General features: G+C 46.0%; 1 protein-coding gene across 1 annotated transcript in view; it reads right to left on the minus strand.

Moving 5' to 3' along the window:
- The window catches only part of pde2a (phosphodiesterase 2A), a 229510-nt gene that overhangs the window by 58757 nt on the left and 146347 nt on the right, over positions 1–24406 (minus strand). Inside the window, exons 3-5 of the mRNA XM_080772141.1 lie at positions 10044–10133; positions 9631–9719; positions 1268–1377 (exon numbers count right to left, since the gene is read on the minus strand). Of these exons, the coding sequence (XP_080628267.1) occupies positions 1268–1377; positions 9631–9719; positions 10044–10133 (289 nt within the window). The remainder of the gene's footprint in view (positions 1–1267; positions 1378–9630; positions 9720–10043; positions 10134–24406) is intronic.

Raw genomic sequence — 24406 nt, forward strand, 5'->3', positions numbered from 1 at the left:
CACTCTGTTCTGTTATCACTCACTCTGTTCTGTTATCACTCACTCTGTTCTGTTATCACTCACTCTGTTCTGTTATCACTCACTCTGTTCTGTTATCACTCACTCTGTTCTGTTATCACTCACTGTGTTCTGTTATCACTCACTCTGTTCTGTTATCACTCACTCTGTTCTGTTATCACTCACTCTGTTCTGTTATCACTCACTGTTCTGTTATCACTCACTGTTCTGTTATCACTCACTCTGTTCTGTTATCACTCACTGTGTTCTGTTATCACTCACTCTGTTCTGTTATCACTCACTCTGTTCTGTTATCACTCACTCTGTTCTGTTATCACTCACTCTGTTCTGTTATCACTCACTCTGTTCTGTTATCACTCACTGTTCTGTTATCACTCACTGTTCTGTTATCACTCACTGTTCTGTTATCACTCACTGTTCTGTTATCACTCACTCTGTTCCGTTATCACTCACTCTGTTCTGTTATCACTCACTGTTCTGTTATCACTCACTGTTCTGTTATCACTCACTCTGTTCTGTTATCACTCACTCTGTTCTGTTATCACTCACTCTGTTCCGTTATCACTCACTGTTCTGTTATCACTCACTCTGTTCTGTTATCACTCACTCTGTTCTGTTATCACTCACTGTTCTGTTATCACTCACTGTTCTGTTATCACTCACTCTGTTCCGTTATCACTCACTCTGTTCTGTTATCACTCACTCTGTTCTGTTATCACTCACTCTGTTCTGTTATCACTCACTCTGTTCCGTTATCACTCACTCTGTTCTGTTATCACTCACTCTGTTCTGTTATCACTCACTCTGTTCTGTTATCACTCACTCTGTTCCGTTATCACTCACTCTGTTCTGTTATCACTCACTCTGTTCTGTTATCACTCACTCTGTTCTGTTATCACTCACTCTGTTCTGTTATCACTCACTCTGTTCCGTTATCACTCACTCTGTTCTGTTATCACTCACTCTGTTCTGTTATCACTCACTCTGTTCTGTTGTTAAACGTAAGTCGCTCTGGATCGTAAATTGTCTCTCTCTCTGTCTCTCCATCTGTGTCTGTCTCTCTCTCTCTGTGTGTGTGTGTCTCTCTCTCTCTCCATCTGTGTCTCTCCCTGTCTCTCTCTCTGTGTCTCTGTCTCTCTCTCCCTCCTACATCTTCACATCTTACTTCTTTTCTTCTGCGCGCACACACACACACACACACACACACACACACACACACACACACGCACTCGCAAATGCACACGCACACCTCGTCTTTGGGCTGGGAGCGGCGTGGCGAGGCAGTGTCGGTACTTCTCCGGCAGTTCTGACGGAGGCAGGCCCACGCACTGATGTCTCTGCAGCTGGTCCACTATACTCCTGATGGAGAGGAGAGGAGAGGAGAGGAGAGGAGAGGAGAGGAGAGGAGAGGAGAGGAGAGGGGGGAGGGGAGGGGAGGGGAGAGGAGAGGAGAGGAGAGGAGAGGAGAGGAGAGGAGAGGAGAGGAGAGGAGAGGAGAGGAGAGGAGAGGAGAGGAGAGGAGAGGAGAGGAGAGGAGAGGAGAGGAGAGGAGAGGAGAGAAATAACAATTTTAAATATACAAGGTACCCGACAGAAACCATTTGTTCCTTTGACTATAGACGCACCCACACAAGGTCCCCAGTTCGAACCTGGAACCCCGGCCTCCACCCAGAGTTAGTGTCCTTGACCTTGAGCAAGACTCTGAACCCCGAATTGATCCTGATGTGCAGGTTGGTGCCTTGCATGGTTTCCTCTGCCATCGGTGTGTGAAAGTGTGTGTGTGATTCGGTGAATGCAATAAAGATGTGTGAAAGCGTGTGTGAATGGTTAAATGTGACAATCTATGTAAAGCGCCTTATATAAATGCACCATTTACACACACGCACGTACGCACACACGCACGCACACATGCACACACGCACACACACACACCCACCCCGGGGTAGTTATGTGTGCTCCGCGCGGACGTATAATGCAATCTTCTCAATTCCTACACATAATTATTCCTGTATGTCTATGAGTGTATAAGCTTCGAGTATACTTGTAATGTCCTGCATATCCCCTCATTACACACACAGAGGACTGGCAAACACGAACGCGACACAAACAAAGCATGCATACGTGATTTCAGAGTAGACATCTCTCTCTCTCTGCATCTCTGCATGCACAAACTGATAAACACTGCAACTCTTCACATTTACACATTAGCTTCCACACAAGGCAGAGCCCCTTCTTCTCTGAATTACGGTTCAGATTGAGCTGTATTGAACAACGTGACGATGTTAGCGGCTCAATGCTAAATCCCGGTTAAAATATGAATGCTTCTGAAGACTCTTAAATAGACGATGATGGCTTTAGCGTATTTTGGCTAACTTAAACGGTCTTGTTCTCCATGTGAGAGTCTATGGTGGCGGGAGCCAACAGCTCACCCTGGGGGTTTTAGTGGCGGGTTATGAGTTAAGTACAATACTTGAGTAAATATAATTAGTTACTTTTGCGCGCGTGCACACACACACACACACACACACACACACACACACACACACACACACACACACACACACACACACACACACACACACACACACACACACACACACACACACACACACACACACACACACACACACACACACACACACACACACACACACACACACAGAGAGAGAGAGAACTGAGGCCAGTTAAGTCAGTACACCGAATAATCGAGTTGAACCCCCGCAGCCCCGCACGCACGCAGTGCTACAGTAATACACTGAGCCTGCAGCACTGCAGCTCTCTCTCTCTCTCTCTCTATGTTTCCAGCAACATGTTGAAGCTAGCAGATATCACCTCTAGAAACAGAGTACGCTGCATGGTTTGAGACTGTCAATAATTGTGCATGAACACATCAGGCTCTGTGCACGCACGTGATCCTTGTACATATCTACACATGTCTCACAACGCCTGGCACTGCGAGGCGCTGTGAGCTTGTAGATCGGCTATATTTTCAACAAAGAGTGGGGAAAAAGGCAGAGTGAAAGGTCAAGTTAAGTATCTATAAAGGGGCAGATTCACACTGAGTCCGTTTGATTCAAACTGTTCCTGAATACGATTGCCTGCATGGTCCCCGCTGGCCATGATTCACATTGGCCTTGATTCACCCGAGAACACTTCATTCAACAACTGTATTCAATGCTTTCACGGTTGGGGTGATCTGCTCCGGGGAACAGTACGCACTACGCAGCATTCTCACTAACCACAACATCTGCCAAGTGTCCCGAGTGTGAATCTGCCCTAAGTGGTTACCGAAAATACAACCTCTATGACAAGGTTTCATCTGCAACACAATATTATACAATATTGGGGTCCATGCTCCATCTCTCTCTCTCTCTCTCTCTCAGATAGAGGGTCCATGCTTCATCTCTCTCTCTCTCTCTCAGATAGAGGGTCCATGCTTCATCTCTCTCTCTCTCTCTCTCTCTCTCTCAGATAGAGGGTCCCTGCTTCATCTCTCTCAGACATTTTCAACTGTTTATCCGTAGTCAGGTCGCGGGGGCAACAGCTCCACCAGAGAGCTCCAGAGTACTTCCCTCTCTCAGAGCAACATTAGTGACTTCCTCCTGGGGGATCCCGAGACGTTCCAAGGCCAGTGAGTCGATGTGTTTCCTCCAACTGCACCTCCCAGGTCTCCTCCCAGTGGGACGTGATCCTTGGTCTGCCCCGGGGTCTCCTCCTCCCAGTGGGACGTGGTCCTTGGTCTGCCCCGGGGGTCTCCTCCCAGTGGGACGTGATCCTTGGTCTGCCCCGGGGGTCTCCTCCCAGTGGGACGTGATCCTTGGTCTGCCCCGGGGGTCTCCTCCCAGTGGGACGTGGTCCTTGGTCTGCCCCGGGGGTCTCCTCCCAGTGGGACGTGGTCCTTGGTCTGCCCCGGGGGTCTCCTCCCAGTGGGACGTGATCCTTGGTCTGCCCCGGGGGTCTCCTCCCAGTGGGACGTGGTCCTTGGTCTGCCCCGGGGGTCTCCTCCCAGTGGGACGTGGTCCTTGGTCTGCCCCGGGGTCTCCTCCTCCCAGTGGGACGTGGTCCTTGGTCTGCCCCGGGGTCTCCTCCTCCCAGTGGGACGTGGTCCTTGGTCTGCCCCGGGGGTCTCCTCCCAGTGGGACGTGCCTCGAGGACCTCTATAGGGAGGCGCCCGAGGCATCCTAACCAGAACATCACCTAAGCTGGATCCTTTCCAGGCGAAGAAGCGACTCCACTCCGAGTCTCTCTCGTGTGACTGAACTTCTCTCTAAGGGAGATCAAGCCACCCGTCGAAGAAAACTCATTTCGGCCACTTATATTCTCGACCTTATATAGGAACGGAAATTGCTCGGTAGACGGAGAGCTTTGCCTTCTGGCTCAGCTCTCTTTTCAGTGCGGTACAGTGACCGCCATACCGCCCCTGCCGGCCGATTCTCCGGCTGATCTCCTTCTCCGTCCTCCTCTATATCGTGTAATAAGCCACTCGAGGCCCCAGCTTATCGGGTATTTTACAATGGCTGGGAGGTCTGCCTATGCCTCCCAGCCATTGTAAAATACCCGATAACCTGAGACCTCTCGTGGCTTATTGCTTAAATATATATATTGTTGCTGTCCGAAAGAAACCACCTAGCTCCATTTTGTTTTTCATAATGTTATTGAATACCCTGTACGTGGGTGTTGGTTGAAAAATAAATATTGGAAAGTATTAAAAAAGTGCTTTGGCAGAAACCTCCTAACTCCATTGGATCCTGATGATCTGCCGAATCAGCTAACTAAACAAAAAAACGTTTAGCCATCTTTTTATTTTCTTCTTTTTTATTTTTCTTTATCATAAATCAGTGCTATATTGAACACGCTTTACGTCTGTGTGTTGGTTTTACATTTCCTGATTCTTTTTTACATGTTGGTGGTTAGGTGGTTTCTTCCAGACAGCAGAGATAAAAGTGTACAATGAATAAAACATAAAATGGGATTAATTTCCCACGCCATTCGGGTCACGTATACATTCCACATCCTACTCTCTCCTGCATGCGACGCCACCGCTGAAAACATACACGTCACACCGTAGCTCAATATAGCGAGAGGGAGGAGACCAGTCGTCAGCCACATGGCAAAAAAAACAGAAACGGAAGAGATAACGCTGGGCGCCTCTGCAGCGAGCGAGAGCCCTTCACTCACACTGATAACTGAAAAAGACCCCCACCTCCCCCAAGGCTGCTAACACTGCAATCAGGTGCCAGTTAATCCATCTAGCATGATGATGTGTGTGCTCTGTGGACACAAAATGGACACTTCTCACTGTGTCGATCAATGCACCCCCGCTGGGGACTGACCTCCGAGGTGCCAAAGCTCTCCCGACTTCTGGGAGTGTGTAATGGAATGACCTCTGCTAAGTGCAAGTTGTTGTCCCGGCATGTTTGTGCGTGCGTGCGTGCGAGCGAGAGAGAGTACGTGCGTGTCTGTCTTGTCTCTGCATATCTTTGTCAGTGCAAGCGTGTGTGTGTGTGTGTGTGTGTGTGTGTGTTTGTGTGATTTTCACCCTGAAAATTAAGTTTTTCTAATTTTCATAATGTTGCTGATGTCTGAGGTGGGCGGGTCTTTCAGTGTCTTCATGATGCTCAGTGACGTCATAATGTTGCTGATGTCAGAGGTGGGCGGGTCTTTCAGTGTCTTCATGATGCTCAGTGACGTCATAATGTTGCTGATGTCAGAGGTGGGCGGGTCTTTCAGTGTCCTCATGATGCTCAGTGACATCATAATGTTGCTGATGTCAGAGGTGGGCGGGTCTTTCAGTGTCTTCATGATGCTCAGTGACGTCATAATGTTGCTGATGTCAGAGGTGGGCGGGTCTTTCAGTGTCTTCATGATGCTCAGTGACATCATAATGTTGCTGATGTCAGAGGTGGGCGGGTCTTTCAGTGTCTTCATGATGCTCAGTGACATCATAATGTTGATGTCTGAGGTGGGCGGGTCTTTCAGTGCCTTCATGATGCTCAGTGACATCATAATGTTGATGTCTGAGGTGGGCGGGTCTTTCAGTGCCTTCATGATGCTCAGTGAGTGATTATATAGGGTGTTTGTTTCCCTGCCCACATCCCTGATTCTTTCTACAGGCAGGTGTTCGTGCGTGCGCATGTGTGTGTGTGAGTATAAAGGTCCATGATAAGCTTCTAGCAGGTGGACTGCTGCCTCGAGGCAAGGCTGTTCATGCTGTGTGTGTGTGTGTGCGTGTGTGTGTGTGTGTACGTACGTATGCGTGTGTGCGTGTTACTACCTAGTTCCTGATAACAGGCTTATATAAGCAGGTGAATTGGACAGATTACAAAGTGCCTGGTAGCTCTTTTAATATCCGCGCTGCCTCCAGCCTCCAGGACCCACACTGGAACTGTGTTGTAGAATATGTCCGCACAGCACGCTCGTGGTGTGCAATGACATGTGTGGGTGAGTGCGCGTGTGAGAGCGCGCATGTGTGTGTGTGCGTGTGTGCGTGTGCGTGCACTTGTTATTTATTTTCTCTCTGTGTGTCTGCAGCCTTGTCTGTAACCTTCGGGACCGTCTCTAAACGCATAAGTCTAAATGCAAACAAGTCAACAAATGGAATCCAATTTAGATCAGGCTGTTGCATTCAGACTGAGACGGTTATCCTGAAATCACCTCTGAATGTGTCCTGTGGCTACGCGAGTGCGCGTCCATCATGAGCAGACCTGTAGCTACGCGTCCCTCATGAGCAGACCCCCCACACCCCTCTCTCACTCTCGCAGGGAGAGACACTTTTTACTCTTAATATAGTTTACGTTCTTTCAAAACAATCTGTTACAAACTACAATAGGCTACATTGCCCCATTTTCCTTTTCCTCTCAGAGCATTTCAACTATACAACAGTCACTCCCTCATCACTTACAGAAAAAAAAGCTATCTTCTGCTTAAATCAATTGCCAATCTTGCCTGTCAAAATAGGACATATAACAAGGGGGGGGGGGAGATAGAGAGAGAGAGAGAGAGACGTTTTCTCATGGCAATAAAGCTCATTTACAGAAAAAAGCACACCTCTGTCCATTTCTTATCTTCTGCTTAAATCAATTGCCAATGTTGCCTGTCAAAATAGGACATGTAGCAAGGGGGAGATAGAGAGAGAGAGAGAGAGAGAGAGAGAGAGAGAGAGAGAGAGAGAGAGACGTTTTCTCATGGCAATAAAGCTCCCTTTTGAATTGAATTGAGAGAGAGGGGTGGGGGTGGAAACAGAGAGACTAGACAGAGTCATTTCAGCAACTGTAGAATCCCCAGTGCACCTTCGATGTCTCAGTACGGGCAGAGGAGGTGATGATTTGAGACGGGTGGAAAAATAAAAAAGATTGTCTTCAGAGCCCCCCCCCGAGGGAGAAACAAGATAAAATGATTGTCTTCAGACCCCCCCCCCCTGCCCCCGAGGGAGAAACAAGACAAAAAGAATGTCTTCAGAAACAAAGGGGTACACAGACAAATCCACTGAGCCTTGATCTGTATAGGCAATCGACAATGAGGTGTCAAGCTGTGCTTAATATAATGGTATATACACCTCAGCTATGGCTGCTCCCAGGAGAGCTATAAGTGCACCCCTCCGTGGATTCCATATACGTGAGAGATCAGAGAGAGAGAGAGAGAGAGAGAGAGAGAGAGAGAGAGAGAGAGAGAGAGAGACTAACACGCTGTGTGTCAGAAGGTCGTGGGAAGGTCCTCTTCGTCCCCTATGGGACATGAGGCTTCAATGAGCGCTCTCCATTGCATCCGATCCCTGGCAGCATGTTGCGCCTCTCCTCCCCAGGACAGGTTCATCTGTTCCAGCTCCTGCGTCACAGTTCTGCGCCAGGTGGTCTTGGGCCTCCCAGGTTTTCTTTTGCCTGGTTGTGGTGTCCATCTTAAGGCCCCCTTTGTGGTGCAGTCCCGCTCCATCCTCAGTACATGTCCTATAGCCATCTCAGGCGTCTGTGTGTAATGTCCTTGGTAATGCTCCGGCTCCCTGTTTGTTTGTACAGTTCATTGTTTGATATTTTATTCGTATACATATATGTCACTCCTGTGACATATGTATACGTCTGAGGCATCTGTTGTGGAACACTTCTATTCTCCTAGTGTCTGTTTTGACCACTCTCCATCTCTCAGAAGTTCCATACAGCAGAACAGACTTGACATTGCTGTTGTAGACAAAGAGGCGTAGCAGTGAGAAAGTACGTACGTAAGAAAAAAAGGAAAGGTACTATATTTACCCAGGGTAACTGGACTAAGCTCAAGGACTTGTTTACAGCCAGGCCCTGCTCATAGAACATTTCATGGTAGGGGTTCAATGCCTTGTCCAAGGGTACTTCAGCAGTGGTAATTTTAACGTGCCGGGGAGGCAAGATACTACTTTACTACTTGTTTATTGTTGTTCTGTCTGTCCGGCTTGATTTATGTGCCACATTATGCTGTTGTAGCGCTTAAATGTCCCTTCGGGGTCGGGGGAATCAGGGATTAATAAAGTATCTCATCTCATCTGAAGTTATGCGGGAACGCCTGCTGAGTGGAAAAAAAAACTTGACAGCCCATACATCCACATCCACACAGAAAAGTCCTATCTGATTGCATTAAATTACGTTAAACAACGTTTAATTCACTATGCCACTCACTTTATGCATGCACATATCCTCCATTGTTACATCTTGTGCACAGGTACTTTAAAAATAAATGTTTTTGTTCGGTTTCCATCAGACGATGTAGAGAAGGAAAGAGAGGGACGGACAGAAAAATACGAGCAAAAAGAGAGGATGTAATTGTAATACTGAATATGTACACCGTACTAATAAGCTTGGCATATCCAAGAAATCAACATTCAAGATTGATTTATTTGTCTTTGTTTTTCCAACTGCAAGCAGCCTTGCAAACCAAATTGTGTTTCTCCCGTGGGGGGATTTAGAGGTGAAACAATAACAGAAAAACTAATTATTGAAACTCTTTTCTTTATCAAATATAATTATTGCTAAAAAGCATCGCTGGGTCTTACAGGGTTAAAAGACAGCATAGACTCATACAAGAATAGAAAATATCAAGTGCAAAACAATACTCTGAATTAAATGAACCTAAAAACTACAGGAATTCACATCATAAAAAAGCATAGCCAGATAAAAAAAAAAAAAAGGGAAACAGTATGAGAAACTGAATATAGAGTTCATGTCATCTATTTTTCTTTTGCATAACCCATACCTCCCCAATGTCCCAGTATCTATCTATTATAGGTAAACTACACTTTCAAGAGTCTGATTGCCTGAGGGGAAATAAACTATTCCGCATCCCAGGCTTGGCCGGTCCCGTCTTGGCGCCGTGCGCGGGCCAGGCGAGGGGGGACCGTCCAGACGGCCAGAGCTCCGTTGCTGACTCACGACGCATAACTCTGAAAACAATGTTTTCGGGGCTGGGAAGCAAATCCCGCTAGACACAAGACTCTGCTCTGCTCTGCTGTACTAATCATGGTGCTGATCAGAAAGGTCCCACATGTTCCGCCCCAACCTTGATGAATAGAGCAGAGCTCACACACACACACACAGACACACACACACACACACACACACACACACACACACACACACACACACAGTATACCTGATCTTGCCGTCCTGTGGGAGTTCGTGCGGTGGGTCGTCACACGACAGCCTGGACTCTCCATCCAGGGTGTAAACACACGTGCACTCCTGTGAAAGTGTGTTTATAAATGAACAGGATATCATTTCACAGACGGGTAATTGAGTCTCGTCCCAATGAGACCTGGCCTTGGATTCTGCTTTTGATTACACTGAAATCTAGAGTTCAGCTGAGTTTAACAGCTCTGTGTGTGTGTGTGTGTGTGTGTGTACCGTGCTGGGCAGCAGCTCCTGTATGCTGTGTGTGCGTGCGTGTGTGTGTGTGTGTGTGCGTGTGTGAGTACCGTGCTGGGCAGCAGCTCCTGTATGCTGTGTGTGCGTGCGTGTGTGTGTGTGTGTGTGTGTGTGTGTGTGTGTGTGTGTGTGTGTGAGTACCGTGCTGGGCAGCAGCTCCTGTATGCTGTCTCGGAGGGCATCTCGGAGGGAACCGACGTCCACCACCGCCGCCAGCCGCAGCAAAGCATCCTGGGTAGAAAAACACGATGAAAGGTAAAAGGTCACAGCAAAGCATCCTGGGTAGAAATACACGATGAAAGGTAAAAGGTCACAGCAAAGCATCCTGGGTAGAAATACACGATGAAAGGTCAAAGGTCACGGCAAAGCATCCTGGGTAGGAAAACACGATGAAAGGTCAACGGTCACAGCAAAGCATCCTGGGTAGAAAAACACGATTAAAGGTCAAAGGTCACAGCAAAGCATCCTGGGTAGAAAAACACGATGAAAGGTCAAAGGTCACAGAAAAGCATCCTGGGTAGAAAAACATGATTAAAGGTCAAAGGTCACAGCAAAGCATCCTGGGTAGAAAAACAGGATTAAAGGTCAAAGGTCACAGCAAAGCATCCTGGGTAGAAAAACATGATTAAAGGTCACAGCAAAGCATCCTGGGTAAAACACATGATGAAAGGTGCAGTTTTAATGGTCTTTTAGTGCACTTTGACAGCGTATCCTGTATTACTTGAATCCTTTATTATTTGAAAGTTAATAAAAGTTACTTTAGCTATAATTCCGCTGTATTTGCATTTATATATGCATAAATAAACAAATAAAGTAAAAGTAAAAAGTAGGAGTTTGGTCAAGCCGACTGGTTGCTCCGTGGTTCTGCAGTGCTGACACAGACCTGTAGGAGGCGCCGCTGACACGGACGACGTGTTGTCAATTAATGAACGCGTGGCAGTGAGTGTGTTAATGTGAGGCACTACACATTTCAGGAAATTAAGTGCTTGACAGAGGCGCCCTCTCTGTGTGCCTGAATTCATTTATTCCATTCAGGGCGGGAACCCCTTTTGGTGTTTGAAGCATTATGTTATACTTTATCTATGGAACAATAGCAGATCTTCAAGCTTGTAGATCTGAAAATGTGGCGCAAATCTTTGAATATTATATTATTTCAGAGTGAACTTTTTAAACTCAAATCTTTGCTACGGGGGGGGGGGGGGGGGGGGGTATTTTGTTTTCTGGAACAAGATATTTTCAGATGGGGGTAGGCGGCCAAATATATATTCTGGGGGTCCTTGACATTAAATAGTTTGAGACTGACATAGAAACATAGGTTTTTCAGAAAACTGTCGTGATTTAGAATCGGCCTCAGATCTAAATGGGTTAAATGCTCAACAAACCAGCCGACAACCTCCAAGTGAACCTGCACTCAACTCAACAGCTGCTGGCTGTCATGTCTTGTAGATTGGCTATTTTTCAAAAGGCCCACATGCACATTAAGGGGCTGAAGTGGGTGATGCATGTTATTGTTGTAACAATAATCTAAATCCACAAAGTAACTAGTACAGTAACTAAAGTTTTCAAATAACAATTTTCCTCTGGGACGTTAGTGGAGTAGAAGTAAAAGTTTAGACATTTTAACTAAACTAAACTAACTAAAATAAAACGTAAGCGTCCTACAACATGAAATTCATTCACTTAATATATATAAATATACACCAAAATATATATTGGTGTTTTCGCGCTCCCCATTATGTGTTTTCTATCCCCACAAAGATCAGGACTTTTCAACATTATACTGTAGGGGCTTTCATGGAAATTGCTCTCAGGAACAGTTCAACTGATTTGGTCGTATATGCGTGATGTCATCATCAGTATCGCCCTACTTTGTATAATATTCCTCTCCCCTCTTCAGCCTTCAGTTCCGAATATGCAGTTCAACTTTGTTTACAATGTCCGCCATTGTTGATTTTCCAAGCTGGCATGGAACGGAAACAAGCCTGGGTTTATCTAGCGATCGAAAGACAAACATTCCGGCTATCCAGCCTTTATCAGTGTGACCGCTGATAAAATGCAGTCTTGGTGTGCGATCCATTACCTCTATTTCCAGTTTATGATTTGAACGGGTAACGCATCATAAGTCAGAGCTGAAACCACTAGAAATATGTTTTGAGGGACATATATAAATATAAATATATATGTTTTTATATTATTTATTTTGAGGGTTTTCCTTACATAGACACAAGGACAAACACAGCAGACTTACATACAGGACAGTTATACTTACATAGAAACAACAATGAAGAAACATAGAAAAAAATAGAAATAAAAAATAAAATAAAAAAATAGATAATAAATAATAATTTCCAAGTGGTACATGGGTTGTATAATTCATGTGTGCACGTTAAGGTGGGTTCCGTCCTACACAGAGTCAAATGCGCTCTTCAATATGATCCAAAAAGGGGGTCCATACCTCTACAAATACATCTGCCTTATTTTGTGTTTCATACTTGAGTCTCTCCAGTGGTATAGTAGTGACATTATTTGGGCCATCCACATTATGTTCTGAGGGTATTTCATCTGTCTTCCACAAAATTAAAATACATCTCTTTGCCAAGAATCTAAATAGATCAAATAATTTCCTATGAGCAAAGCCCAACTTTACATTTGGGTCTGCCCAAATGTAAAGTTGAGCTTTGCTCATAGGGACATATATAAATATTAACATTAGTTTTAAAATGCATGTTGTAGTTCCTTTAAGTGCAGTCACTTGAGTACACGTACTTAGTGACTTTTGTAGAGAGATGGAGAGAAGCCGTTTGTCCACGAAAAGAAAGCTTACGTAGCGGTCGACAACACACAGCGCTGTGATGAATATATTTCACATACTCTTTGCTCGTTAGCATATTGTCATTGGAGACGGGACAAAGCAGCAGTCTTCTCCCATCTGGAGTCATGGCATGGCATGGGTTCTGTCAACTAAATTTATAGAGCCAGCTGTTTGAAAACATCATCAGCCTCATCACATGCAGACAGTGGTGGGGAAATTAAGTATCGCGGCAGGGGCGGTATTGCAGTCGCTGTACCACACGGTTGTGACGAAAAGAGAGTTGAGCCAGTAGGCAAAGCTCTCTGTCTGTCTACCGAACAATCTTCCTTATACTCTCACCTATGGTCATGCAGTGTGAGTGTGTTGCTGTTTCACATTTCTGTCGAATAAATCAGGGGTGGGCAGCTTCGGTGACAATGGAGAGGCCACACACTCACTCCAGAGGGCTAATGAATGTGGCCCTCTGGAGTTAGTGTGGAAATATATTAAAGAAATAGCCGTTCAACAAGCTCACAACATGTCACATAAACGGCAGTAATATTCAATGTGCATGTCGTTTCAAAAATAGCCGTTCTACAAGCGCAAAACGCATGGCAGCGCGATACGATTTGAGCTTGTAGATCGGCTATTTTTTGCTATATTTGAATTGAAATCCAGAATAAAGTTTTGTTATTTTTTAATTGGAATCCTGAAAAGTAATATTTTATTTTAATTTAAAATGCATTTAGTTATAGTTATATTAACTGTAGGAACTAAATACAAATTTAACATTTAACCTTTTAATACTAGTAATTAGCTGAAATCTATAATGTATCAGATGTTCGGATATTAACCTGCATTAAGTGATGGTGGGCATCAATCAATCAATCAATCAATCCATGAGCTTGTAAGCTCACAAGACCCCACACAAATGTGCGACACGTGGTTCTATATATTGCGTGGATAACTTCTGTGCATTCGATCCCGTTTATATTCTGACGTCGTCATCGGAGGATGAATCCCTTCAGGCAAATCTTAGAGACGTCTGATTTCCTATTCAGAGTTTCTTTCTTTCTTTCTTTAATTCTGTTCTGCCTGTAAAACATTTAGCAAAGCTGCTGCCAACAAACATCGCCTCAAGTTCATGTCCTTCATTGACACATGCTCATAGCACAGAGAGAGAGAGAGAGAGAGAGAGAGGGAGAGAGGGAGAGAAAGAGAGGGAGAGGGAGAGGGAGAGAGAAAGGGGGGGGGGGGGGGGGTAATCGCTTAACCCATTCTGACCGGGCACCCATTTTGGTGTTGGCATCATGTTATGCTTTAGCTATTGAAAAACAGCAGATCTACAAGCTCATATCGCGCCACCGAGTGGCGCGATACGAGCTTGTAGGTCTGCTATTTTTGAAAAATTCGAAGAACGACTGACATTTTTAGAATCTGATCTCAGGTCAGAATGGGTTAATCAGACCAGTGTGTGTCCCGTGGAAACCTCGTATGAATCTGATCTCAGGTCAGAATGGGTTAAGCACAACAAGGTTTGGGATTTGCGGGGAGGAGGACGACGACTATAGCCTTCATTTGATTATGTGTGAAAACAGACGGCTTAGTCATGCCAATAATGCTACATTCAGACTGCCTCCACTCAGAAAGCCCCCAAAGCTCTCAACTCAGAAAGGAACGCTCCCCAGACCCCAGCAGCACACGTTGATCAAAAATAACAATTATTCTACATTCTCTAATTCTGTAGACTTGAAACCCAGACATGAAACCCAATGCCCGTATGGGTCCATTGGGTTTCATTGTACGCTCTCAAGAACCTACAGTAACGTAGGTATGTGTGTGTGTACTTGTTGTACGTATTGTATGCCATGTTTGATTTGTGTATGGGATACCTGTACACAGGCTACCATTCAACTGTAATGGACGCCAGGCAGTGACATGAAAGATACAAAGATACAGGCTACCATTCAACTGCAGTTGAAGATGCAGGCAAGTGGCATGAAAGATACAAAGATACAGGCTACCATTCAACTGCAGTTGAAGATGCAGGCAAGTCAAGTGGCATGAAAGATACAAAGATACAGGCTACCATTCAACTGCGACAGGCAGCGAAGAGAAGCGCTCTTACCGCATGCAACTATAACTCACAGAGGCGTTCCACCCTCTCTGGTGGATCAGAGACATCACTCTGGCCAACAACATGATGTCTGGTACAGTTGGTTGTGACTCACAACAACTGTCGCATCCAACATGTATAATGGAACATGTTGACTCAACGTCAATTCTGTGAGTTAAATTTGGCGAGGGAGAAACTGTCACTTCAGCAGGAGCACTCAGCAGAGCTGCATCTGATGACAAGCGACTGCATGACACATCCTATCATGTGCTGATCTATCCAGTCAGAGTGGGTGCATCGTTCTACTGACTTTGGGCCAGCAGTCCACACTCTATATAGGAGGGGTTCACAATAGTTTGATTATAGGTTATGATATAGGTCATGATTATAGAAAACAGGGTGCAGTGCTTAGTTTAGACAGTATACTTGGTTTAGACTAGTCATTGGTTAGACCAGTCATTAGTCCTACAACTACAACCTATCTCAAACCCTCACCCTAACCTCCCACAGGGCAGCACACCTAAACCTAACCTTAACCCATGTCTAACCAATGACTAGTCTAAACTAAGTATGCACCCCTAGAAGACATTGTTCTCTCACTCAACAGCAAATAGATAGATAGATAGATAGATAGATAGATAGATAGATCTAATGGCCCTTGGGATAAAGGACTTCTTAAGTCTATCTGTGCTACATGTCTGGGATAAAACTCTGAGATTACTGAGATTGAGAATAAAGTGTTCTGTGTGCAGTGGGTGACTGACATCATGGAGAATGACTAGTGTCTTAGCCAGAGTCCTCTCCTCTGCCATCACCGCCACAGAGTCAGGCTTGGTCCCTGTCACCTTGCATGCACGCTCAATCAGTCTGTCTAGTCTGGCTGTGTCCGTCTGTCTGCCTGGCGTTCCCTCCCCAACACACCACAGCATAGAAAAGACCTTCAGCCTGTCTAGTCTGGCTGTGTCCGTCTGTCTGCCTGGCGTTCCCTCCCCAACACACCACAGCATAGAAAAGACCTTCAGTCTGTCTAGTCTGGCTGTGTCCGTCTGTCTGCCTGGCGTTCCCTCCCCAACACACCACAGCATAGAAAAGACCTTCAGTCTGTCTAGTCTGGCTGTGTCCCTCTGTCTGTCTGACGTTCCCTCCCCAACTCACCACAGCTCCTGGAGACCAACTGACCGATAAAACATCTGCAGGAGCTTCCTGCAGATGTTGAAAGAGGCCAGTCTCCTCAGGAAATACGTCCTACTCTGACCCTTCTTCTACAGACAGTTTGTGTCTAACTGACCAGTCCAGCTCATGGTCAAGCTGGACTGGAAACAGGCTGAGGGGTGGGGCAGCACAGACTCCACATTTTGAAGTTGATAATCTTTGCCCGTGGAGCTTTCAGAAGGTTCTTCTTCCATGACCATCATCATTCCATCATCTCAGATTTTATTTTTTTTCTAAATATGAATTTAAGCACATTTCTGTCATATTTTAACTTCGGTCATGCGAGTGCTAATTAGCGTAACGATGTATCGTTACGATACCAACGAGACGAGACATGTATGGTTACACGGTTACGCCCCTAAACAGGAATCGCAGGACAGCTGAGATGAGACAAAAACTAAGCATGTGTGTGTGTGTGTGTGTGTGTGCGTCTGTCTGTCTGTCTGTGAATTCATAAAGTAACAGTGAGATGTATAGCTTGGTAAAGGTCAGATCATCCTTTGACCTTTCACAACCATTTCTCATCGTTAACCTCACACGCAAAGGACAGAATGCGCACACACACACACACACACACACACACACACACACACACACAGATCCCCTGTGTCTCCTCCAGTCCACTCTGCGGTCCTCCCTCGCTCCCCAAGCCACTCCATATGACCACTCTATCGCTGCTACCGTTCCCCCATCACTGTGTGTGTATGTGTGTGTGTGTGTGTGTGTGTGTCGTGCGTATGTGCGTGCGTGCGTTGCACAGTCCTTGTTGTCCTATCCGAGCAGTCTAATCCGTTTGAGTGCCGTGTCATTTGGAAGGTCAACTGTGATCAGAATAGCTAATAAAACACCTCTGCCTATCATTCTCTGTCTCTCTCTCTCTCTGTCTCTAGATCGGCCATTTTTCACCAGTTTCTTGTGCCAGGGACCCCCAGCATAGAGCAGTGGTTCCCAAAGTGGGGTCTGGGGAAAAAAATAAAAATAAACCCACGCTTGTAGAAACCAATGGAAAAAAACCAACAAGCATTACGTCTATGAATAGATTGCATAGGGAAAGCTGATATATGATATAATGACTTTAAGTAATTTCTTGTTCCTCGTCCGTCTGCTTGTGGAATCCATTGACCTCACGAGGTCTGTGTGAGTGTCCTTATAGGCATGCAGCGCTCGCTGTGTTCCAGCACAGCTATACAGAGGGAAGGGATGAAGTCAGCAAGTTCTCAAAAAGTGTCGTGCCCAAAGCTGACGTGTATTTTGGGCGTGCGTTGACCACGCCGCGTCCCTCACTATACATACCGGTACACACACACACACACACACACCGTGTCCCTCGCTACATCTGAGCAGATTACCGGCTTTAATGTAGCTCCTTTAGCTTGTCCTTCACGTAATGGACACAAAGCACAGCCTCTCATCTATATATTATACACAAAGTGTTTGAATTAAATGGATCAGTGATCGATGTTCACTGATCTGTGCCGAGCGACAGACACAGACGCTGATCAATAACTCTAAATACAAAACGCACGCACGCACGCACGCACGCACGCACGCACGCACACACGCACACACACACACACACAGGTGGGGAGGGAGTTGAAGAGAGAGAGGGAGTTGGAGAGAGAGGTATACTGTACATATGAGAAAGAAAGGGAGGGATGTGGACGGATGAAGAAAGGGAAGAGAAGGTGTGTGTGTGTGATTAGGAGTTTACTGATTAGTGATAGTTAGAGGGAATTCAATTCAGAGCGAAAGTGCTCATCTGCTGTCAAAGCTGCACACACACACACACACACACACACACACACGCACACACACACACACACACACACACACACACACACACACACACACGGGAGCAGGTAGAGTTGCTGTGGGTCGTGGCTGTTATTCCAACAGAGCCTGCTCTCCAGTGGCATCACACACACACTGGAGACACATGCACTGTAGAATACAACCACACCAATGGCCCCGCGCATGCACACATACACACACGCACACACACGCACACACACACACACACGCGCGCGCACACACACACACACACACACACACACACACACACACACACACACACACACACAGAAGCAGAATGCGATTGTTTAATGCGAAACAGGCTTCACACCTGCCAAACGAAGCACACTTTCTGACAATACGCAGCAGGATTTGTTTTAATCACAGTAAAGCATTCTGGTGTGAATGCGAGCTAAGTTACATAAGTTGAGCCTTTGCATAGTTATGCCTGTGTGAGTTCGACGAGGCTATAGGGCCAGTACTACGGCAAGTGCTACAGTCTAACAGAACATTTTAACAGCGGGCGACAACCAGACACATTTTCCGGAAGTGCATTATTTCTATTTGTCAACGGGACTCTACTGGCAACTACTGGCAACTACTGGCGATAGAGGCGATAGCAGGCGATAGCAGGCGAACAGGCGATGGTCGAAAAGTGGGCGGAGGAACGTCGGGCGAAAAGATACAAACAATTCATCTTTTGGGCGACGTCGCCCGGCGATAGTGGGCGACAGCTGTTGAAACGTACTGTAAGATGGGAGTCTGAAGAGGTGGGTTTTCAGACAATGCGGTGGAAGATTGGGAGCGAGTCTGCACTTCTGATTGTAATGGGGGACGTTCATTCCATATAGAGTTTGGGAGCCAGAAGGGAGAATAATAACAGAAAACAGACAGAGTGAGAAGTCAGATGATGATGATAGAAGTTGAACAGAGCAGATGGCGGGTCGTTGAGAAGAGAAAAACTGTGATGACAGAGGAATATTCCACTGATGAGGCACGCACGCACGCACGCACGCACGCACGCACGCACGCACGCACGCACGCACGCACAAGGTGATATACTGACAATAGAGTACAGTTGCCATGGCAATGATGAGGCTGACCTGCAGCGCTGTGGGAGGAACAGGTGTATAAACCCCCACTGTGTGTGTGTGTGCGTGCGTGTGTGCGTGCGTGTGAGTGTTCACTATGTGTGAGCCAGCGGGAGAGGCAAAGGAAGGCCATGGATGAGCATCAGTAATAAGAACCGAGCTGCTGTGTTGACTCCACCTAAAAAGAGAGTCTGAGTCAAGACCGAGTGTGGGAGGGGGTCGAGTCTGGCTTAGCAGACACTGCACACAGCTGGCTAAGATATACGATATTGGTCGATGCCTGTGGCATGAAATATATATACTGTACATACAGTGTCTCACCCATTGACCGCAAGCCTCCAGCTAACCTCCGAGCACAGCATGTACAACTCAGACTTTGCAGAATTCTGATGAATTTTTAACACAAGCAGAGAAAGTACAGAAGAAAATGGCACAGCAGAGCTTGTGTGAGTGAGGTGAGGCGCTGTGGCATACCGTACTCTCATTGTTGTTACTTAAAAATGCTCTGTTATGCTGTATACAAGTAGAAGTCCGGAATTCTAAATGTATACTTGAGAAAAAGTAAGAAAGTATTGGCATCAAAATGTCCTTAACATATATAGTCCAATATTTGCCTCTCAGATGTTGTGGAGTGTAGAAGTAAAGTGCATTACTTAAAGGGATTGTGACATAAAAAAAAGGTTTTTGTAATTTTTTCTGAGCTCAAGTGCAACCAAAAAAACCCTGAACTTTTAACATTAAGTCGATTTTCTGTGATCTGGGGTTTTCTGGCTCAAACAAGTGATTCAGATCAGTTCCTGCTGCCTGTGATGTAAGAGCCAGCAAATCCCATGTTACAATGGGAATAATTTGCCAGCAGATGTCACTGTTTTGCCTGCTTTCATTGCAGCTCAAATGGCTTCCAAACACTAGAGAAAACTCCAGGCCACAGGAAATCCACTGAATGTTCAAAGTTCAGGTTTTTTGGGTATAATTGAGGTCGTAAAAACCTAAAAGAAAAACAAAATATAAAAATTAATGAAAATTAATGTCATTAAACCTTCAAGTAAAATGCTACCTGGTTATTTTCCACCACATGGCAACAAGCTCCGAGCAGGGAGATAAACAACTCTGACACAATGCACTGAAGCTCCTGTGAGATTGGTTTTAATCAGCAGCCTTTCAGCTAGCATGTCTTCACCGGGCGATACGATACCCCTGACGACGACAGCTTGTTCCGAACGGCCCAAATTAACTCGGAGCCGGCCTCTGGCGTGAATCCGCGTCATTTGAATTAATCTGACCCACTACCATTGGCGTAGATTAATGTTAATTGGTCTTTGCTAGTTCTTTTGTTCGATCACGTCGAAATGCTACTCACGTTAGCATTGGGTTGCGCAAGCGTTTCTTTCAATCGCCTTTTATCTCAAATTCCTTGTCCCAGATGGCATTTCTGGTCAAAACAACGTTTATTCCACGGCCCATATAGCTGACGCGATCCTCGCGATGACGCTTTCTCGTCGCCGATCGCAAGACCGGAAGTAGATGCGACAACACACGCACACGCACACGAACACAGTAGTAAACATTTGTAACATCCGGTTACGGGTTTTGTCTCGGGTTTGAACGGGGGGAAAATCCCTGCCAATATGAGGTGAATTAATTGATTATTCCTGGCGGGGAAAGTGTTAAAACCATCTAAAGGGAGCTATGTTGCTGCGTGCCGCGCGCCGCGTTCATCCTGTTAGCTCCGCGGTTCAATTCATCCCCGCTCGGAGGATTAGCATGCGGCGCCAAAGGAAAATGTTTCATCTATTTCTAATCAAGACTCTTCTGTGCTCACAATCTAATCCAATTAATTAAAAGTTATAAAGAGATACAGTTCCGGACCCCAGTCCTTGATTACGATTGGCTGCATGCTGCACTCAAAAGTCCCTGTAAAGTTCTCTGTCGCCACGGTACCAAAATAATCGTGACGTGCAACGGAACGGTGCACACGACGCGAGCACGCTAGAAGACGCACCTAACTATGCTATTTTCACGCAGTGTTCAAGTACTGTGCCCAAATCAAATGGCTACTTTTTTTGTCTCCCTTTATTTACCCAAGGTAGTAGATGAGCACATGTGCTCATTTTCAGCAACGCACATAGAAACACACAGACAGACACAAACATTAAAACCTGGGAGCTGACCGCAGTACAACCTCAGTCTTATACTGTTGGCCACTAAGCAGCTTCACTGGAGCAGCTGGGGGTTCAGTGCCTTGCTCAAGGGCACGTCAGCGGTGTTGGGTGAGTGATGACCCATCACTTCCCCGACTCAGATTCTCCCCGCCTGTCCGCCGGCACCCTGGGCAAGACCTTAACCGAAAAGACTATCAGCGGAAGTGCAGGATTTTAGCGGAAGTATCGCCCAAGGAAATTACGTTGATGCTTTACAAATCAGTTTACATTCTCCGCGAATATGAAACAAGTGTTGTGATTGGTCGGGAAAATATCGTATCCGGGGGAAATACATCTGACGGATATTCCGGAGGATACAACCGCCGATAGCTTCTCTGCCTTATAGGTTGTGACCAGGCTTTTCTTTTTGCAGATAAGTAAGCATGGAACCGAGGCTAGTCTGCCGGGGGAATCGAACCGGTAACCTTTCGGCAACAAGGGCGCTCCTCTAACCCTTAGGCCACCGCTGCCCCAAAACTACTTTGCTGTTTAACTGTGTCCGTGAACGCACATTCTCATACACGGTATTAAGCAACACAGCACAACGTTATAAATATGCAGTAGGGCTCCAGTAGACTCTGTACGCAACAACAATGACCTCCGTCCTCCTCCATCTGCCTCTGTGGCGTTCTGCACACAGCAACAATGACCTCCGTCCTCCTCCATCCAAGAAGAGATTCATCCAAAGCAAACTTTTTTAGTTTTGTTACTGCAGCGCAGTAAAGGATGTTTGTCTGATTATTTTAAGTCTATACGCTTGTGTGTTAGTGTGTCTAAAACTGTCACTATAAACAATATAGGCTTAGGCTAATATATATATATATATATATATATCAGTGGCGGTCCGTGCTGAAATGAACTATGCCTTCAAAACGCGCGTGCACAAACAAACAAACAATAATAATAATAATAAGATGCAGCCTGTCAAGTTTCAACCTGTCACCGGGGGACTAAACAGCACACACGCACACAGCGAGAGAAAGAGAGAGAGAGAGAGAGAGAGAGATCACAAGATCACAACAACCATATAGCGCGCACAGCCCAGCGCCCAGCCGGCCCGGGTATACTAACGTATACTTTGTTTTTCTCTTCAACCCGGAGCCGGCCATAAATCGATCAATAAGCTGCATCGTATCACATCGCATGTAATAATAACATCCTTACCATGGCTGATCATATCATGCCGACCCTTCGGCATGATATGTAGATAAATACAAGATATAATATTTGTTAAAGAGAAAAACTTATTATAAAATATAAATTTCTGCATCAGGCAAGTGCAGGGCCAGCAGAAAAAGCCTTGCTGGCCCTGACGGCACACCACTGATATATATATCTGTCTGTCTGTCTGTCTGTCTGTCCGTCAATCGTCAGTGAGCCAGCAGTGCGTGGGCCCGTGGCGTGGCCTTCGCACAGCGTCAGAGAGCCTCAGAAAGCAGAAGACATGCCACGATGGAGAGCATAATATAATACAAGGACTTTTGGAAAGGCAGACTAATTATATTTGGGTGGGGAGAGAGAGAGAGAGAGACACAGACGGACGGACGGACGGACGGACGGACGGACGGACGGACGGACGGACGGACGGACGGACGGACAGACAGACAGACAGACAGACAGACAGACAGACAGACAGACAGACAGACAGACAGACAGACAGACAGACAGACAGACAGACAGACAGACAGACAGACAGACAGACAGACAGACAGACAGACAGACAGACAGACAGGAATTGTTAAAACTGCTTCTAAAATGACTGGCATCCAATTTGAGAGCCTAATTGATTTCTTCTATAATAGACAGCTCCTCCCAAAGCCCTGTCCAACAACTCACACAGTGCCCACCCACTCAGTTCAGAGTCTAGTCTGCCATCTGGCCTTCGCTTCTGTGTCCCTCTAGGACAACACAAAAAGGAACAAATTCTCCTCTCCCTGCCTCCATCCGAGCAGTTAATGCTGCAGAAAGAAGGTTAAAAGAAAAGGAACTTTGACGATGACGATGATGATGTTTTAGTACCTATAGCACTTTGCTCACGGCACTTTATGATGATAGCACTTTATGATGATGTCACTTTATGATGATGTCACTTTGTACTGTACTTGGTTGGCTCTTTTCTTTCTTGTCCTTTTTATCGGTTGCACAGATGTGCCCATGCCATGTTGTCCTATGCTGTGTTGTACTGTTTTTTCAAACCTCTATACGACCTGCTATAAACCAAATGAATACTGGACAACTCACCCTGGTGCTAGCCTGTTTTTCCTCCCTCCATATATGGAGCTGACCTGTTATATGTGTTATATTATATTGTTCTTAACTAGTACCGTAACTAAAGTTTTCAAATACATGCAGTGGAGTAAAAGTGATTTGTGCCACGAGGGACACTTTTTCTAGTTTTCTATGTTCCCCCCCCCCCCCCCCTCCCGTCTCAGGCGGTGTTGTTGCTGTTGCTGTGAGCAGCAAACGGCGGCCGTAGGATTCTGGAGGCCCGTTTAAAGACCAAACTGAGGCCCCCGTATATACCTTTACGACATCATTATTCTGTTGATACAGACATATTAATACAAATAGTTTTGACTGCTCACAATATTGTGAGCAGACATTACACTTGACAACTACGCAGCAACAACACACTACTCATCTTGTCGTCCCTTCACAATGAATTGACTCCCCTTTACCTCCCAATGCCGCACATTTAACCCAGGTTATTCACATAGAGTATATATGAATAGAGAAGACACCCGAGTTCTCCTCCCATCCACTTGCATTGCGTTGCTCAAAAGTGCATGAGGCGATTTCACTCCTCCTTCCGTGTAGGAACAGAGTGCATTCTGGGATGGATTGGCCTCAAACACATGAACGCGCTGCAGTTGTACGTGCGCGAACGCGCACGAACGTGAACGAGCGTGCTGCCGTCGTGAACGTGCACAATGATAGTCAACGGACCAGCGCGTTCATGTGTTTGGGGCCAGGCTGCAATACCTTCATTCGGCCACTATGTCCATTTCGCCTCAGGGTTTCCTCTGGATGCCTTCTCTATTCATATATACTCTAAGGTTATTAACAAGAAATAGGTTTAACTTAACATTGTGGGAGAGAGCAAGGCAGAGAGAGAGAGAGAGAGAGAGAGAGAGGGCCAAGGGTGGCGGGGGATTGACCGACGCCTGGCGGTCAGTCGGAGCTTGGAGACCCCTCCTATGAGGCAAAGGCCTCCTGTGTGTGAAATGCAAACTAACCTTGATACTGTGTGACAATTATGAGTTCCACCCCCAGATGAGTGACTGCCCAATTCTAAAATGTCA

The sequence above is a fragment of the Protomyctophum bolini genome (genome assembly GCF_963924005.1).
Source record: "Protomyctophum bolini genome assembly, chromosome: 9".
Classification (NCBI taxonomy): Eukaryota; Metazoa; Chordata; class Actinopteri; order Myctophiformes; family Myctophidae; genus Protomyctophum; species Protomyctophum bolini.